Source organism: Cervus canadensis, chromosome 1 (genome assembly GCF_019320065.1).
Source record: "Cervus canadensis isolate Bull #8, Minnesota chromosome 1, ASM1932006v1, whole genome shotgun sequence".
Taxonomy (NCBI): Eukaryota; Metazoa; Chordata; class Mammalia; order Artiodactyla; family Cervidae; genus Cervus; species Cervus canadensis.
The window spans coordinates 126,421,432-126,439,536 of record NC_057386.1 but is presented as its reverse complement, the minus strand read 5'-3'; the positions used below and the strand labels follow the sequence as shown (position 1 = coordinate 126,439,536).

General features: G+C 50.5%; 2 protein-coding genes across 7 annotated transcripts in view; one reads left to right on the top strand and one right to left on the bottom strand.

Annotated features, from left to right (window-relative positions):
- CCDC92 (coiled-coil domain containing 92) overlaps positions 1-2,921 on the top strand; it is a 34,783-nt gene extending 31,862 nt beyond the window's left edge. For all 5 annotated transcript variants that reach the window (XM_043442415.1, XM_043442397.1, XM_043442406.1 and 2 more), the window contains one exon: positions 1,491-2,921. In XM_043442415.1, coding sequence (XP_043298350.1) covers positions 1,491-2,266 — 776 coding nt within the window. In that variant the 3' untranslated portion in view covers positions 2,267-2,921. The remainder of the gene's footprint in view (positions 1-1,490) is intronic.
- A 995-nt stretch (positions 2,922-3,916) lies between these two features.
- The window catches only part of DNAH10 (dynein axonemal heavy chain 10), a 166,133-nt gene continuing 151,944 nt past the window's right edge, over positions 3,917-18,105 (bottom strand). The window contains exons 66-79 of one of the 2 annotated variants that reach the window (XM_043442362.1): positions 17,909-18,013; positions 17,351-17,505; positions 16,482-16,636; positions 14,427-14,610; positions 13,441-13,641; positions 11,939-12,148; positions 11,710-11,805; positions 10,471-10,642; positions 8,956-9,087; positions 8,570-8,781; positions 8,310-8,477; positions 6,684-6,864; positions 5,024-5,169; positions 3,917-4,326 (exon numbers count right to left, since the gene is read on the bottom strand). In XM_043442362.1, the coding sequence (XP_043298297.1) occupies positions 4,180-4,326; positions 5,024-5,169; positions 6,684-6,864; positions 8,310-8,477; positions 8,570-8,781; positions 8,956-9,087; positions 10,471-10,642; positions 11,710-11,805; positions 11,939-12,148; positions 13,441-13,641; positions 14,427-14,610; positions 16,482-16,636; positions 17,351-17,505; positions 17,909-18,013 (2,264 nt within the window). In that variant the 3' untranslated portion in view covers positions 3,917-4,179. The remainder of the gene's footprint in view (positions 4,327-5,023; positions 5,170-6,683; positions 6,865-8,309; positions 8,478-8,569; positions 8,782-8,955; positions 9,088-10,470; positions 10,643-11,709; positions 11,806-11,938; positions 12,149-13,440; positions 13,642-14,426; positions 14,611-16,481; positions 16,637-17,350; positions 17,506-17,908; positions 18,014-18,105) is intronic. The other variant, XM_043442368.1, reaches the window with a different exon arrangement.

The following is an 18,105-nucleotide window of genomic DNA, read 5'->3' as shown; positions in this document are numbered from 1 at the left end:
GGGGTTACAACGAGTCAGACACAACCGAAGCGACCAATATTTCATTTAGAATGCCCATTCTCTGTGGGCTTCCCTGGTAGCTCAGTCAGTAAAGAATCTTCCTGCAGTACAGGAGACCAGGGTTTGATTCCTGGGTCAGGAAGATACCCTGGTGAAGGAAATGGCAACCCACTCCAGTATCCTTGCCTGGAGAATTTCATGGACAGAAGAGCCTGGCAGGCTGCAGTCCATGGGGTCACAAAGAGTTGGGCATGACTGAGCGACTTTCACTTCACTTCTCTGCTTTTCTGGGTTCTCTGGTTTTTTTACAGTGAGTATGCGTTCCTTCTGTAACCAAGAACGAGATGTGATATAAACCAGAAAGAAGGGGTGGAGCAGGGTTCCATCTCTGTCCAGCGAGTTAGCACAGGACCTGGCACAGCATGTGTGCTCTCTACAGACTGGTTGAACAAGGGGCCACATTACTGCGTGGCCTCCAGAACAGCCCTGAACGCCTCTCTCTAGGCTCTTGTCCCAGCAATGCTCCCCCAAAGCCAGAATCTTCAGGGACCTGCAAAGCTACCAGCCTGCTGGCAGCTGGGGCAGAGGGGACAGAAGCCAGGGCCTCTATGGCCTGTCCCAAATAGCTGCACCAGAGAACAGATGACGGTTTTAAAAGTGCAAAAACCACACTGGAGTCACGATGGCTTTTTCTAAACAGGCCTTCCCCCAGGGGTTACGGTTCAGGCTCTGAGAGATGCAGAGAGGGGACCCGAGGCAGGGGAAAAGTGGCAGCCTGGCATTGGGTCTTCCCCGAAACTTGAGAGCTTTTGTGCCTTAGACATGGAGAACATCTACATCTGTCTTTCCAAAATGGGCTTTGAATGGAGCAGACAGATGGCTGTGCTAACAGGGTAATCCTACGCCTTTGGAAAGGTCTAAGGCTCCCAGGTGGCTCAGCAATAAAGAATCCGCCTGCCAGTGCAGTAGACATGGGTAGGATCCCTGGGTCAGCAAGGTCCCCTGGAGAAGGAAATGGCAACCCACTCCAGTATTCTTGCCTGGGAAATCCCATGAAGAGAGAAGCCGGGCGGGCTACAGTCCACCGGGTTGCAAAAAGAGTTGGACAGGACTCAGTGATTAAACCACAACCAACCAATACTCTGAAGCTGCCCATTTTAACATCAGCGTTTTTTTAATTTGGAGACATCCTTTCATGCACTAAGCCACAGAACTGAACTGGACAGGGCCTCAAAGACCTCCTGATCACCTACCCTTTCCTGGGAGGAGAGGACACTGAAGCGGCATGAGGGGTGGGGTCCCGCCTTCCTTGTGGCCTGTGGGTACCACACCCATCTTGGGCAGGCATACCCTTCCCCCATGGGGAGGCGAGGCCGGCCTAGACCCCTGATCCTTTCAGGGAAGTCTCCCTGACCCCGTCCCCCCCACCCCCACCACCTAGCCGCCCTGCCCTTGGGTTCTCACTCTGCCCCCTCGGCTTGTCCATCCAGGGGACGGAGCTTCCAGAAGCAGTGAACTCAAGAAAAGATGTGAAGACCTGGAGGCGCAGCTGAAACTGAAGGAGGACGAGAACACGGAGTTGCTAAAGGAGCTGGAGCAGAAGAACGCGATGATCACCGTGCTGGAGAACACCATCAAGGAGCGCGAGCGCAAGTACCTGGAGGAGCTGAAGGTCAAGAGCCACAAGCTGGGCGTGCTGACCAGTGAGCTGGAGCAGCGCGCCGGCACCATCGCCTACCTGACCTCACAGCTGCACGCCACCAAGAGGAAGCTCCTGAGCTCGGGCGGCACCTCGGACGGCAGCCCGGCCGGCAGCCCCGCGCTGGCCAGCTACAAGCCGGCGCCGCCCAAGGACAGGCTGCCCGAGACGCCCCGGCGCCGCATGAAGAAGAGCCTCTCGGCCCCGCTGCACCCGGAGTTCGAGGAGGTCTACAGATTCGGGGCCGAGAGCCGGAAACTGCTGCTGCGGGAGCCGGTGGACGCCATGCCAGACCCCACCCCGTTTCTGCTGGCCAGGGAGTCGGCCGAGGTCCACCTGATCAAGGAGCGGCCCCTCGTCATCCCCCCGATCGCCTCGGACCGCAGCGCCGGCGAGCAGCCCAGCCCCGCGCGCGAGAAGCCGCACAAGGCGCACGTGGGCGTGGCGCACCGCATCCACCACGTGGCCCCCGCGCAGGCCCCGCCCGAGGTGGAGACGCTGGCGGTGGACCAGGTGAACGGAGGCAAGGTGGTCAGGAAGCACTCAGGGACGGACAGAACTGTGTGAGCGCCCACCCCCACCCCCCGCGACCCTCCACCCCGCTGTCGAGGCACTGTGATCACCACTAGGAAAACACTTCATCCGCACCTCCTCTTTTGCTTTTTTTTTTTTTTCAATCCCCATGCATGCCAAATTTTTTTCACACTGTCAACAGATTATTCTCCTGCTCCTCCTCTGGCCCTCTGACTTGACACCGAAACATGATCTTGCCCCTGCCGCAGAATCCGTATTTACTAATCGCTGAGGCCAAACACCTGCGTGCCCACTCGCTTGCTTCCAGCCCCGCTCCGCGGAACCTCCGCGCACGCGCGCGCGCACAGCACGGGCCGCAGGCCGCGTTCCTGCTCGACGTTAACGAAATTATCCGATAGTCACACGCCTAATTCTAAAGTCCGAGCAACGCATATCGGCCTTGACCTCACGCCTCGGGTTTCCGGGGCGGCCTTTCCGGAAAAGCCCTGAGCCCTCCTGGAGACCCCCCTGACACACCCTCCCCGGGGGCGGCACAGATAGGCCAAGCAGTTGTATGTTATGTCACAGGAACTAAATAAGATGACATTACTCCTCATATCACCACGACCTGAATGTGTGTTCATATTTTTTGTTGTTTGTTTTATCCAAAATGTTCAAGATCCCAACAAACTTTATTTTCTAAACCTGCCTTCTTTCTGTTTTGTGTCTTTTATTAAACCACCCCAGGGTGGGCCTGGAGGGGAGGGACAGTGGGAGGGGGAGAAATAGCGCACCCCCACCCCCAACTGCTGCCCAGACAGTGGGCTCACCCAGGGTAGGTCCCAGGGTGGGGTTCACTTCCGGAAAGAGGAGCCCCTGTTAGCTCGCACTACCCAGAGCTAGTCCCTAGAATGTTCTGCGTTTCTGGCAAAAGTCGCTTTTCCGGCCCTGCCCTCGTGTCCTGCTAGCGCTCAGCTCAGACCTGTTCCTCCCATGCCGAGTTAAGATGCTCCTCATCCCCAGACCGGCCTGGCCAGGGCTCCAGGTGCAGAGAAGGAAGGGACGCCCAGGAGCCGCTGGTCCTGGAAATTTCTAAGTCTGCACCCTCACAAACCCAGGCAGTTGGGGGCAGGAGCTCAGGCAGGGCTTAAACATCAGACCCACTGGCCTCACCCACATGCTGGCGGGTCTGCAGCACAAGAACTGGTCTGGAGAGTTGCGGAAGGGAGAGGTCCTGGGTGGTTCTGTCCACCTCTGCTCCTCCTCGACATCATCAGCCCAGGGAAGGGGCCCCTGCTGACCCCTCGGGGCAGCCCCAGCCTTCTACCCCACACCCTAGCACACAATGCTTGCCTCCAAAGAGGCAGCTGCTGAAACAGACCTGGATTATCAGAAAACCACCTTTGGGGGACTTCCCTGGTGGTTCAGTGGCTAAACCTCCCAGCTCCCAATGCAGGGGGCTGGGGTTCGATCCTTGGTCAGGGAACTAAATCCCACATACTAAAACTAAAGATCCTGCATACTGCAACTAAGACCTGGCACAGCCAAATAAATGACTAAGTAAATACTAAAAACAAAAACAAAAAAACCACCTTTGACAATTTACATTAGAATTCTCACTTGTGCCATTGACATGCCAGGCAATTTTGTTGAGAAGGGAAAGAGATTTCCGTCTGAAAAGGGAAAGAGAATTCGACACATCTTAAAAGGCTCTTTTTGATTTTACTTTTTGAATACACAGAATCCTTAAAAAATAGTTTTTCTTTTGAAAAAACCATTCAGGTTAACTTATATAGAAAAAGATGAAAATGGCTGATTTCAAATGAAAGGAAAAAGCAGTGTCAATCCCCCTCCTTCTTCCAGCGGTCCCAAGAAGTGACAGCAGACGATCTAGTCTTCCCTAACTCCCAGCATATCCACCGCTGACCACAGACTTAGAATCCATTGTTGTTTCTTCAGCTAGAGGGTTAATCAGAATTCAGGGTGAGGCACACCCCTTGCAGGACCCAGTGAGAAATGTGCTTCGTGGTAAAGAGATCAGCTTCAAAGACCAAGCCGACCCCCATGGCATTCCTTCTGGTGGAGGTGGTGTAGACAGGCGTCCGGAAGGTGTTCTGCACAGGAAAAAGCGTGTGAGGGCAGAATCGAAAGTGAAATTGAAAGCTGCTCAGTCATGTCCAACTCTTTACGACCCCATGGACTATATATGGACTATACAGTCCATAAAATTCTCCAGGTCAGAATACTGGAGTGGATAGCCATTCCCTTCTCCAGGGGATCATCCCAACCCAGGGATCGAACCCAGGTATCCCATATTGCAGGAGGATTCTTCACCAGCTGAGCCAGCAGAAGGGAGCAGTAGTCCCAGAGGGTGGGTGGGAGGGCAAAGGCTCATCGAAGAGCTAAGGATGCAGAGGGCTCCCCACCAAGCCTATGAAGCACGCCCAGGCTCTGCAAACACCCATGAAAAGCGGATAGGCGGCAGGGCAGGATCACCTGCCGTCCACACCGAAGGTAACTCCATTCTGATCCAAGGAGTGTCCACAGAATTTCACAAGAAGGGAGAAGTCACTCCTGAAGCAGGCCTGGACCACAGCCTCCGACCTTGAACCCGTGCTCCCCTGAGGAAGACTCTGCACGCACGCGTGCGCATGAGTGCATTTCCCGAGGACGGGCTCAAGGGCTTCCCCCAGCCCTGAAAGGTGAAGGGCTCCTGTGCTAAAAGGCAAGACTGTTGGAAACTGCCTGGTGTCTAACTCTAGTCAAGAGGAGACCAGAAGAGGAGAACCAGGACGGGCATCAGCATTTCACCTGCAGTTTGAGGCGATGGGCTTCAATGGGGATGATCTTCAGGATGGGCAGGTCAACCACCAGCACCTTGGGTTTGCTCTTGATAAGACATCCTCTTTCTATGTCCCAGTCAGCGCCTTCTAGATACAGTCCTGACACAAAGCATCCTAGAGGCACAGGAAGAGAGCCAGGCTTAGGCAGTTGTTGTTTAGTCCCTCAGTCGTGTCTGACTCTTTTGCAACCCCACAGGCTCCTCTTGCATGAGATTTCCCAGGCAAGAATACTGGAGTGGGTTGCCATTTCCTCCTCCAGGGGATCTTCCCAACCCAGGGATCGAACTCGCGTCTCCTGCATTGGCAGGCGGATTCTTTACCACTGAGCCATGTGGGAAACCCTGGACTCAGGCAGGGGCATGTATAATTCTGCTGTATGGCTCTTAGGGGATGTGCATATCAATGAACAAAAAGGTAACTAACCGATTCTCCTTTCCCAGACACAGCCCATGCCTGTTCCCCCAAAAGACGTGGCCACCACTTCTACCTGGCCCGCTTTCCCTTCATAGAGGAACAGCTCAGATGCGATGCCCCAGAGACCCCATGACCCTCCCTACGGCCACTGTGCCATGGAGGAGGGGTGGTCGTCTCTCCCCAGCGATTTGGCGCCCCAGACTTAGCGGCTTGGGGCCCCCAGAGTCAGCTGGCACCACAGCAATTCCGAGTCCCCCCGAGCCAAAGTGACATTTCGGAAAGCAGGGAGCTGAAGCCTCGCAGAGGAAGTGGTCTCAGGGGAGGAGGACAGTGCATACTTGCCCAGGAGCAGAGAAGAGGACGGCCACTTGGCCCAGAGAGGGTGGTGGCCCCAACACCGCCAGTCCCTCTGAGACCTCTCTGGGTCTTCTACAATGGGGATGGAGCATTCCTGAATGTTCACTGTAAATCCCTGCTCCCCGAGCTATCAGTAGCTCAAGAGAGCTTTTGTGCTTGCAGTGGAGTGCCCTCTAAGACAGCATCCCCAACCTTTTCGGCACTAGGGACCAGTTTCGTGGAAGACAATTTTTCCACGGACTGGGAGTCAGGGGCGATGTTTGGGGCAATGGTTTCAGGATGATTCAAGCACATTGCACTTCTTGTGCACTTTATTTCTACATCAGCTATGCCTCAGATCATCAGAAACAGACCCCAGAGGTTGGAGACCACTGTTCTAAGACGTGACTCCCCCAAGAAACAGCAGTTTCCAGCTGTAATGTGCAGACTGTGGCCAGTGTCTAAGGGACTTGAAGTTACAGCACAATTAAATGGTCCACACCTCGCCTATCCCACTCTCTGGCTTCCATGCCCCTGGGGTCTCATGGTTCTGCGAAGCCACCTGGCAATCCAGTTCTTTGAAAGCTCACATTCTAACCCTAGGAGCCCATTTCCCACAGACAGGCAGGGTGAGTGTGGCTCAGCTCTCACCTGACATCAGCCTGCATCTCAAAGGAAAAACCAGACCAGAGGCATCCAGACACACCCTCAGAGATGCCAGGACCCACGCGGACAGCGCACAGACACAGCCAGTGTTTGCAGCAGTCTGACCTTCCAACACTTCCTGTCCCATCCGGGCCCACACTGTGCTCACCGCTTTGGCTCCAGGAGGGAGACCTTACAGGAGAGACTGTGAGTCTATAAGGAGCTGGCCATACCTTGTCCTGCCCGCTCATTCACTTCGTCTGCATCCTGGAACTTGGTCACTTGGGTGAACAGAGTGGAGCGGTCCAGCGGCCAGCCGTTCCTCCGGCAGGTGGCCTGCACCAGGGCCGTGAGGTAGGACTCTGGGATGTGCAGCCCAGAGAGCCACATCACACTGGGCTCACTCTCGGTGACCTGGAAAGGGAGGAGGTCAGGTGGCGGGAGCCTGGGGCTGCCATCAAATGCCAGGGTCACAGCTGACGAAAGAGGCAGTTCACCTTAGAGGGATAAAGATGGTGCTGCGGCAGCTGGCGGCCCACTGGGAAAAACAAGCTGGATGGCCAAACTCCAGGTGGAGCAAAGACTTAAATACAAACAATAAACCACACTGAGACTTTGCATTCTAACTGCAGGGGTTGAGGGTTCAGTCCCTGGTCAGGGAACTAGGATCCTATATGCCATGGCACAGCCAAAAACAAAACAAAAATGAATAAATAAATAAATAAACCACAAAAGTACCAAATGAGATCTCCAGCGAATGTTTTCAGAATTATGGAGTGGGGAATACAAAACTCAGAAGCCATGAAAGAAAAGACTGGTCTTTTTGACTACATTAAAATGTAAAACTCTCCTATGGAAAAAAATACACAAAATCAACAAGCTTGAGGCAAGCTGGGAGGTATCTGCAACTCCAGCAGAGAAAAAGGGTAAATCCCCTTGATGTACAAAGAGCTCTTAAAAATCAAGTTTAAAAGGTGGAAAACTTGGTAAGAATGAAATCCAAATACAAAAAGTCAAGTCACAGGAAACACGCCAGGTCTGTAAACACGTGGAAGCCATTCGGCCTCACCATAATTAAAGGAATACACATCCAAAATCTTGGATATTATTTTTTACCTATGAAGGAGAAAACGGTTCAAAATATTAAGAACACACCATGTGGCAGAGAGGAGAGGAAATGTTCATTCTTGTACACTGTGGTGTCAAGTTCTCTAGGAAACTATCTGACAAGAGCTGTCAGAATTTAAAACGCACACACCCGGATCCAATCCTTCCATTGTACGCAAGGAATATACTAACATGAGTCTCCAAAGGCACATGCAACAGAATGTTTGTACTAGCAAAACCAAAGACAAACAGACAAAAAAAGACAGGGACTTCCCTGGTGGCCCAGAGGCCAATACTCTATGCTCCCAACACAAGGGGCCCAGGTTCCATCGCTGGTCAGGGAACTAGATCCCACATGCCACAACTAAGACCCAGTGCAGTCAAATTTTAAAAATTGACTTAAAAAAAAACCTCCAATGATAACCACCTAAATGTCCACTGGGGAAAGGATACAGGATATCTGTGAGCTGAAATTGCTTAGAGAGATCTCAGTGTAATACTTAGATGGAACAATTGCCAAGACAGACTCTTAGATGAATCAGTCGTGAATAGGATGCTTCAGAGTCTTTAAAAGAAAGAAACAAAAGGAGAAAAAAAATACAGATATGCTTGCAGAGTCAGGGACCATTTCCAGAGCACCTAATCAGCTCCAGACAGAGGTACTGCCAGAGACGGCAGGAGAAGTTGGGAGATGGTTTGAGGGAGTCCCGGCCAAGCCTTGAACCAGCAAGCAGACCACTGCTCTCACTCACCCATGTCGTGTACTGGTTGAACCTCCGCAGAAAGTAGAGCATCCAGTTTCCGAGGGACTTTAAGGTGTCAGGGGCAAGCTTTCTCCAGATGTTAGGGATTTGCCCAAGAAAGAGAGACCTGGCTACATCATCTAATTCACTGCTCATCCCAACTTCTCCAGCCAAGGCCTGTTGACAGAATCAAGAGCAATCAGACAAGATTAGGGGAAGACCAGGCACTCCACCTGGGCAGGAATCTGCACTTGAGGACCGGGGCTTACCCTCTGAAGTTCAGCCAGGGACCTGGCCATTCGTATGACGAGCTTGTTGAAGCGCTCCAGCTCCTGCAGGAGGACCACCGAGGTGGGGGAGATGCCCTGTCCAAGGTGCTTCCTGACCAGGTCCAAGTCAAAGACTTTGGGCATCTTGTTTTCTATGTCCTTGGCCACCTGGCCAATGTAATCATCTCGGCTGATGCCAGCGCTGGATTCCCCTGAAACCAGGACACGTTTTTAGAGACAGCAAGGCACCTGAGCATGGGACCAGGGCATCCAGTGCCTTCGATGGAAGGCACCAGCAATGTGGAAACTACCAGAAACCAAAGCAGCACGCTTTGGACCAATGCCCTTGGTCCCCCAGGAGCACAGTCGTCTGCAGGGGACTTTACCCGTCTGGGGCTGTAGCTCCAGCAGGTGAGCCCACATGTCTCGAGCCGCCTGAGTGTAATATCCGATCTCAGCATTGGGGTGAAGACCAAATACTTCAGGCGTGTTGGCCAGCGGAAGGGCCTCAATGGCTTCTATAAATGCAGAAAACAGACGAGATCGGGCGCGTTCAGGGTGGTATGGCCGTAGACTAAATGCAGAAAACATACAGCGGTTATACCGCTGTGCCGACCCCCCACCCCCGATTTCTGAAGACCCACAGCCTTAACCTCCCAAGACACATTATATTACTTTCCCTTCTTAAAGGGGTACATGCTTTTAAAATAAGAATTCAACACTACCATGTCCAAGCCAGCTCTAGGTGCATCTATTTTTTTTTTTTTTTGCCATGCCTTGCAGGATCCTAATTCTCCAATCAAGGATCACACCCAGGCCCACATCAGTGAAAGCCCAGAGTCCTCACCACTGGACCACCAGGGAACTCCCTCTATGCACAGCTTTTATGAAAATGGCCCAGTGAGGGGACTTCCCTGGTGATCGAGTGGTTAAGAATCTGCCTTGCAATGCAGGGGATGCAGGTTCAATCCCTGGTCAGGGAACTCACATCCCCTATGCTATGGACCGACTAAGCCCACGTGCCTCAACTACTGAGCCGGTGCACCCCAACAAAAAATCTTGCATGAAACAACGAAGATCCCACATTCTGTGACTAAGACCTGATGCAGCCAAATAAATGAATAAATTTTTTTAAATATACAAAAATATATAAACTATATTAAAAAGAACATTTAGGATCATTAGATATATTCTAACAATAAATATATGAATTATAATAAACTGGGTTATTCAGATGTATTCTTCAAAAGTTTTATAAACTCTAAGCTTCCCTGGTGGCTCAGATGGTGAAGAATCTGCCCACAGTGCAGGAGACCCGGGTTCAATCCCTGAGTCGGGAAGATCCCCTGGAAAAGGGAATGGCAACCCCCTCCAGTATTCTCGCCTGGAGAATTCCATGGAGAGAGGAGCCTGGCAGGCTACAGTCCATGGGGTCACAAAGAACGGACAGTACTGAGCAACTAACACACACACATATATATCTTTGATCTCCTTCCCTTATCAATATGTCCAGGGGATATATACAAATATGTATGTATTTGAGTATAATAAACTGCTTTGCTTTCAAATATAAAATTAAATTTTAAAAAAATTAAAAAGAAAAGAAAATGGCTCTGTGAGTTTCCCAGGGGCCACTCTGCCCTTCAATGGAGAATCTGATATATGTACTATCATTCCAGGACAGGAAGTCTGAACTAACCCCATCAGGTCTAAGGCTAGGAAGAGCCTGCTGGGTTCCCCCTAAAAAGCATAAGAAAACACCCCTGACTTGACAAGGAACCCCAACAGTGGAGGGGTCAGAAGAACCATCAAGCCAACCACAGAAATCAGAACAGCTGAAATGTATGGGCTCCCTTAGGATAAAACATTTAGCATACTTTCTAATGACTGAGAAATCTCACCAACAAATTTTTCCTTGACATCCCCCGGGGGGATTTTGTAGTCCACTTCCTTGTTCCGGAAGAAGTGGAATGGCTGGAAAGTATCGAAGAGGAAGTCTCCCAGGTACTCGTCCATGTAGATGGTCAGGATACGCCGGTCAAAGCTGTCGATGGCCCGTCCTCCGTACATAACCTGAAACGGTAAAAAGAGTGACAGCCGGTGGGAACCCAGGCCTCCAGGGTGAACCCTCAGGTCCCAGCAGATAGCCCAGGGTCAAGCCCAGATGCACCCTCAGTGAGACTCCTGCCGTCTGGCCACCGTGCAGCTCAAATCATACTCACCCACAGCGCCTTTGGGCCACTATATACAAGAGGGCTTGTGTGCAGACTCATAGAGCCCGAGGTGACAGCAATTCTTGTGAAATGCTGGGAGCCAGTGTGCAATTGGCCAAACTCCCCAAAACACAGCAAATAAGCAACAAAACAACGCAGGAAGCCAGCAGCCCCTTTTGTCTCTGGAATGGTGTTTTCTCTGTTTGAGCCACGTGCAGGCCACTGGGGAAGCTTTTCCACAAACGCTGTATAAGGTCGTGGCCTCCAGAGTGGACCTCCAGGCCAGCTGAACAGGAGCAGGGCTCCAGTGATGTGCCTGAAGCATCCTAGGTGGGGAACGTGAGTCCCGAAGACAATGAGTCCAGGCCCCCCAGGTGAAGGTTGCTCACTTAGAATGAGGAATAATGGAGTGATGAACTGAGGTATTCATAGGGACCCAGGGGCCTTTGACTGACGGGCAGCAGGAGCAAGAGCAGAGTCCCAGGGCTTTCCTGGTGGCTCAGTGATAAAGGATCCGCCTGCCAAAGCAGGGGACACAGGTTCAATCCCTGGTCTGGGAAGATCCCACATGCTGTGGAACAACCAAGTCCTGTGTGCCACAGCTATTGAGCTTGTGCTCCAGAGCCCAGGAGCTGCAACTACTGAAAACCGTGTACCTAGAGCCTGTGCTCCACAACAAAAGAAGCCCGCAACAATGAGAACCCCATGCACTGCACCAAACAGTAGCCTCCACCCTCCAAAACGAGAGAAAGCCCAAGCAGCAACAGAGACTCAGCACAGCCAAAAAGAAATATCTTTTTTTTTTTTTAAAGAAGAGAGTCCCAGAGTGCTCAGAGGCCATGGACCAGGGGTGCCAGGCCATAGCCCGGCCCGCCCCAGTGGGGGTGGGGGGTGGAGAGGTGCAGAGGGTCCCCAGGATGCTCCTACCTCTCCGATGAGGTACTTGAGGCTACCCCACGGGATCCGAGGGTCATGCTGCTGGAAGGCTTTTGTCAAGTATGTGTTCAGAATTTCCATGCAGACCTTAAAAGAGGAGGAACAGGCCTGGGTATCCACAAACCCACAGCCATCCAGGCTCTGATCGTTTTCTGAAAACGTGGGCAGGAACCACTGAGAGAGGAGTGTCCCCGGGCAGAGGCAGCAGCCGCATCTTCACCTGGAAGTCAGACTCGTTGAAGTCATAGTACACGTTCCAGCCGATCTTCCCGAACTTTCTCCTCTCCTGCACCACTGCGTGGAAGAATGCCAACACGTAGACCAAGGACTTGAAAGCCGGGTGTGGGCACTGGTCCAGCATTTCAGGAGAGATCTTGAAGTACGTGGCTCTCATGTTGAGTTTCAGCCCGTTGGGTGGCTCAGTCACAACCTGTCAGGAGGGGAGACAGATGGGGACAGAGACGCCAGACCCAGGAGCCAGGCTCTGAAGAATGGCCTTCTCTCCATCCTAACGGGGCGTCTTCCCTGTTTGCCTAACACGGAAAGTCAAGGACACAGGCGAATGAGTTTTAAAAAACAAACCTAGATATTGGGGACTTTCCTGGTGCCCAGTGGTTAGAATTCACCTTCCAAAAAAAAAAAAAAAGAATCCACCTTCCAATTCAGGGGACAAGGGTTTGATCCCTGTTCGGGGAACTAAGATCCCACATGCCACAGGTCAATTAACCCCGTGCGGAAATGGTAACCCACTCCAGTATTCTTGCCTGGAGAATCCCACAGACAGAGGAGACTGGCGGGCTACAGTCCATGAGCCTGCAAAGAGTCAGACACAACTAAAGTGACTGAGCATGCACTCCACAAACGAAGCCCATGCACGACAGTGAAGACCCAGCCCAAGACCCAGCCCAGCCACACACACACACACACACACACACACACACACACACACACACACACACACACACACACACACACACACACACACACACACACACACACCAACCTAGATGTTGTTCCAGCTCTGCCCTAAATCATCGAATGACCCCAGGAAGGCTCTTTAAACCTCTTTCTGATTCATGGGATCCTCAAATGTAAAACAGAAGGAGGTACATTTCCCCTCTACCTGTCCCAGAGACAGAGAGAGATGACAAAACCTTTCCCCAAAATGTCCCCAGAGACTAAGTTAAACAGGGCCTGTAAACCCCTTGAAACTTCTGCACATGAGCACTCAGGTTCTGTGGGCTGTGGGTGGGCCAATCATCAGAGATAAAAAGGAGGGTTAATAAATGTGAGGTCTGTGAAATCTAACCCACACGTGCTTTGGGGACATGCAGAAGGGATATAAAGACAGGCCTGGGGGACTTCCCTGGTGGTCTAGAGGCTAAGACTCTGTGCTCCCAATGCAGGGGGCCAGGGTTCAATCCCTGGTCAGGGAACTTGATCCCACATGCTGCAGCTAAGGCTGGGAACAGCCAAATAAATAAATAAAATAAATAAATATTAAAAAAAAAAAAAAAGACAGGCCTGGGAATCATCACTGTCACCCAGTGATCATCACCTTATTCTGGACAGTGCTTCTCTCTGAAGAGAGATGGAATTGGGGAAGAGGGGTGCAAGGGGTCCCAACTCTATCTTACACACACACACACACAGATGTAGCAAAACTGGGAGGCAAACTGAGGAACTGAGCCATGGGCGCATCTGTTTATCCTACAGCCAGACCTTCAAGGACTTCTGCAAGATCCCGATGGGGAAGCCCTTGGTGGGGTCTGTGGTGAGCCACAGGCGGAAGTCAGGGTGGGGCTTGGTGATCCTCTCCAGGGACTTCTCCAGATCCTTCAGCCACTTGACCAAGAGATGGCAGTTCTGCAGCATCAGCCACTGCCCGCGAGCCACCGCCGTCTCCAGCAGCTGCAGGGCCACCTGCCCCGACGGAGACAGAAGGGAAGTGTCGGCATCCCAAGGCTGCACCACCCCGTGCTCTCCCAGACCCTCCCCAAGCCCCCATAACCTGCTGGCCACTGCAGCAGAAGACACAAAGGAGCCGGTGGTCCCGGAGCTCCAGAGGGAGCCTCTGAAGATAGAATCCTTGACCATTCCTCCACGGTCACCCAGGCCCACTGGGCTGCACTGACTGGCCTCCCTTGGCACCCAGAGCACCAACCTCAGACACATTGGCACCTGCCCCCTGACAGGGTGGCCCGGCCACTGGCAGCCAACAGTGACAGCCTGATCCAAAACAGGGTTGTTGCAAGGGCCGAGGGAGATGATCACCAGATGCGATGATGACCAGATCTGGAGGGACTTCCTGGTGGTCCAGTGGCTAAGACTCAAGCTCCCAATATAGGAGGCCCAGATCTGAGCCCTGGTCAGGGAACTAGATCCTACATGCCACAACTAAAGATCCTGCACGCTGCAACTAAGACCCAGCACAGCCTAATTAGTTATTTTTAAAAAGAAAGTGCTTTGGAAATAGCAGAACATACTGTTTGCAATATACGGGTGCAAGCCCGGGCAATCACAGAAGGTCAGCCCTAGAACTACTGTTCACATTGTCATCATTGCTGTGACATTTGATTCCTGCTCCTTAGACCTGAAGAGCATGGTGCTGGTGTGTGGGTGGACTCTTGGCTTAAAGCCAGGCATTCGTGAATTCATTCCGGGACTTCAAGCACGTTTAGGGCTTGTTGCTTCCAAAAACGATTTACCTTTTCTTGACCTTGACCCATGGCAAGGAATTTGAGGCGGTTCCCTCCAAAACCACTGCGCTCGGCTAGTTTCATAAGGTCACTGGCAGGGTCCGAGCCGGGGCTCAGGATGAACACGATGGGCGAGTTGGGGGTGCTCTGCTCAAAAATGGCTTCAAAGCTGATCATCGGGGGCTGCACGTACCTGGGGAAAGAAACACGACTGGAAAATGATCCGGGAGGATAGCTCAGGGCAGGGACCGGCCAGTGTGACCAGGGCTCTGCCTGCCAGCATCTAGAACCTCTGACTACTCTTCTGGTGTCGTTCTTTGCTCAGCCTTCCTTGTTAGGTATCCAGTGTTCACACACATCTTACTCCCCGGATGGTCAGCTCCTGGATCACAGGGACCTCTCTGCATAGCCCGATACATCCAGGCTGGGTTCAGGAGACCTGCTCTGAGCTGGGTGCCTTGTGACAGGCCAGCCTTCCAGGTGGACGTGCCCTGGGCACTGAACCCAGAGGTCCCCCACCAGCAGCTTCACAGGCATGTCCTGGATGGCCAATATATCAAGATTTTTAAAAATTAGTTGCCAGCACATAAACATTGGGAGATTTGGTGTAGAAATCCAAATTTCTAGTTTCCTTTGAAGAGTCAGAGATCTGGGTCCCCACCACCACCTGGCATCAGTCAGCAGAGGTTAAGGGGCTACTGGCAGGGACTTGACCACTCCAGTTTACCCCTGTCCCTGTGCAGTCTCGTTCACTCATTTCCATCACCTACCAGCATATGTGAGTTTGTCACAGGCTTCCCAGGTGGCGCCAGTGGTAAAAAACCCTCCTGGCAATGCAGGAGATTTAAGAGGCTCGGGTTCAATCCCTGGGTCAGGAAGATCCCCTGGAGGAGGGAATGGCAACCCACTCCCATACTCTTGCCTGGAAAATTCCATGGACAGAGGAGCCTGGCTGGCTACAGTCCATAAGGTCGCAAAGAATCAGACATAATTGAACCGACTGAGTACACACACACCCTAAATTACCCATCCAGCTTTGCGCTTGATTCCAGAGCTTCCAATATGGTAACCATCAGGTACGTGTGGCTACTGAGGCCTTGAAGTGTGGCTAGTTCAAACTGAGATGTGGTGTATTGTGCTCTATGAGTTTAAAGCCTTGATTCCAAAAAGATTCAAAATATCTCCACTAATGACATGTTAAGATTTTAATATTTGAGTTAAATACAATTATGTATTATTAAAATACATATATATTATATTGTTATATATTAATATATTAGATTTTATATACTTATAATTGTTATTTAAATTATTTTCACCTGTTTCTTTTTTATAAATTTTTTATTGTAGTTGATTTATAATGTGTTCATTTCAGATGTACAGCAAAGTGATTCAGTTATAATATATATATTCTTTTTCAGATTCTTCTCCCACCTAGGTTATTACAAAATATTAAATATAGTTTCCTGTGCTATATAGTAGGTCCCTGTTGTTTATTTATTTTATTTATCATAGTGTGTATATGCTAATCTCAGATTCCTAGTTTATCTCTCCCTCCTCCCCACCTTTCCCCTTTGCTAACCATAAGTCAGCTTTCTATGTCTGTGAGTCTGTTTCTGTTTTGTAAATAAGTCCATTTGTATTATTTAATAATTAAATTCACTTATATACTATTAATTGTTATTGCTGAGTTGCTAAGTCATGTCCGACTCTTTGGGATACCATGGACTGTAGCCCGCCAGGTTCCCCTGTCCATACAATTATTTACTATTAATACTTATTATTTATTTATAACATTGTTATATAGTAATGTACTATACTTATGTGCTTATGATAACCATTTCACCTGTTCCTTTTTGAATGTGGCCACCAGAAGACTTGAACTTACAAAGGTGGTTCACATTGTATTTCTCTTGAATGGCGCTGTTCCTGAGTGGCTACCAAATTGTGCTCCTAGACAGTCCTCTCCGGAGCCGGCCATGCCTGCCATCGGTAAGCCCAGGAGGAGGTAACATCAGGTATCCTACCCCACAGAAAGGACCAAGCAGACGCAAGCTCACTTACTTCTCTCCCATTGTTACAGTCACGTAGTCGGTCACGGCCCGATACACCCGGTCCACACGGAAACAGCGCAAAATAAGCAACTTCTGGAAAGGGGTGATGTTGACATCGTAACCCAGAGGGAATGGAAACTGCTCCAGGGAATCCAGGTCATACCACTGGGGAAAGCAAAGAATATGCACGGTGGCATCAACTCAGAAATGAGATAGGTCCCCCTTTTTAGGTGAAGATCCCAAAAGCCTCTGTAAAGGGATGAACTTTACAGGCGATTTTAGGTAGCTCTGTCATTTTTTTACCCCCCAAAACTATGAACTTTAGAAAGAAAGGAACTGAGTCTTATTCACTGTTGAGTTGTTGAGTCCCCAGTGCCCATCAATGGACACAGTCAATCCACAGAGGCTCAGAAAGTGTCTTGGATGAATGGATGACTGGACAGATAGACGGATGGATGGATGGATAGATGGACAGATAGACAAATAGATGGATGGATAGACAGATATTAATAGATAAATGGATGGATGGATGGATGGATGGACAGATAGACAAATGGATGGATGGATGGACAGATATTAATAGATAAATGGATGGATGGATGGATGGGTAGACAGATAGACAGATGGGTGGATGGATAGATGAAAGGGTGGATGAACAGAGAGATAAACATATGGACAGAAAGATGGATGGTTCTCCCACAAAACTAGCTAAACCCGATAAAGGAAGATTCCATCAGGGAGGTGGAGGGCCTTGGCTACCCTTTGCATGAGTCACTCAGAGACATATCTTCTCACTTGTAAGGAGTTAGGCTACAGATTAAGCATGGAGATTGCCGACACGTGAGGAAGGGAAGGAACAGAAAGGGAACATGAGCTCACCTCCTGCCAGACAGTCAGATGTTTCTCCACATCAGCAGGAAGATTCCCAAAATTGTCCGGAAATATCTCTGATAGAAGAATGATATCTTCCCATCCCTGGTCAGACAACCAAGCACAGGGCTTGATTCGTTTGCTTTTCTCCAGGGAAATGTTTCCTAATGACAACAGGAGAGATGTAAACAGCTGACATCAACATACCAGGAAGTGTAAGCAGCTCTGTACTGGGACTTCTCTCACTTTGGGGGGAAATTCACTTCTCAAATGGGTTGGAAAGAGAAGGGGGCATTGGCTTCCTCGTCACTGTCTGTGACTCCAGCCAGGAAGCTCTGAGTGGCTTCCAGTCTCAGGGTAGCCTTAAGGCAGAGCCTGGTTGCTCTAAATTAACTCGAAACATATCTGAGGCTGGAACTGTCAACTGAGATATTTACTAAAGCAATGCTACTGGAAGTAAGATTTTAAGGATGGAAAATTACTGTTGTTGTTTAGTGAACAAACTCATATGCATGTGCACTGTGGGTCCAGGGAGTTGGAAAGCATGAAACAAGACAAGCTCATTACCTTTCAAGAAGAAATCTAATTCTTCCTGGGGGACTCTCCCCTCTGCTTGTTCTATCTTGATAGTCATATTGAAAGAAAAAAGTAACTTGTGCCTCTCAAACAACCCTGAAGGGAAACAACAGATGGGTCTGGATAAAATAAATGCATTTAAACACTGGGTTTCTTATGCACAACTTGCTTAAATTTCAGAGAAATGA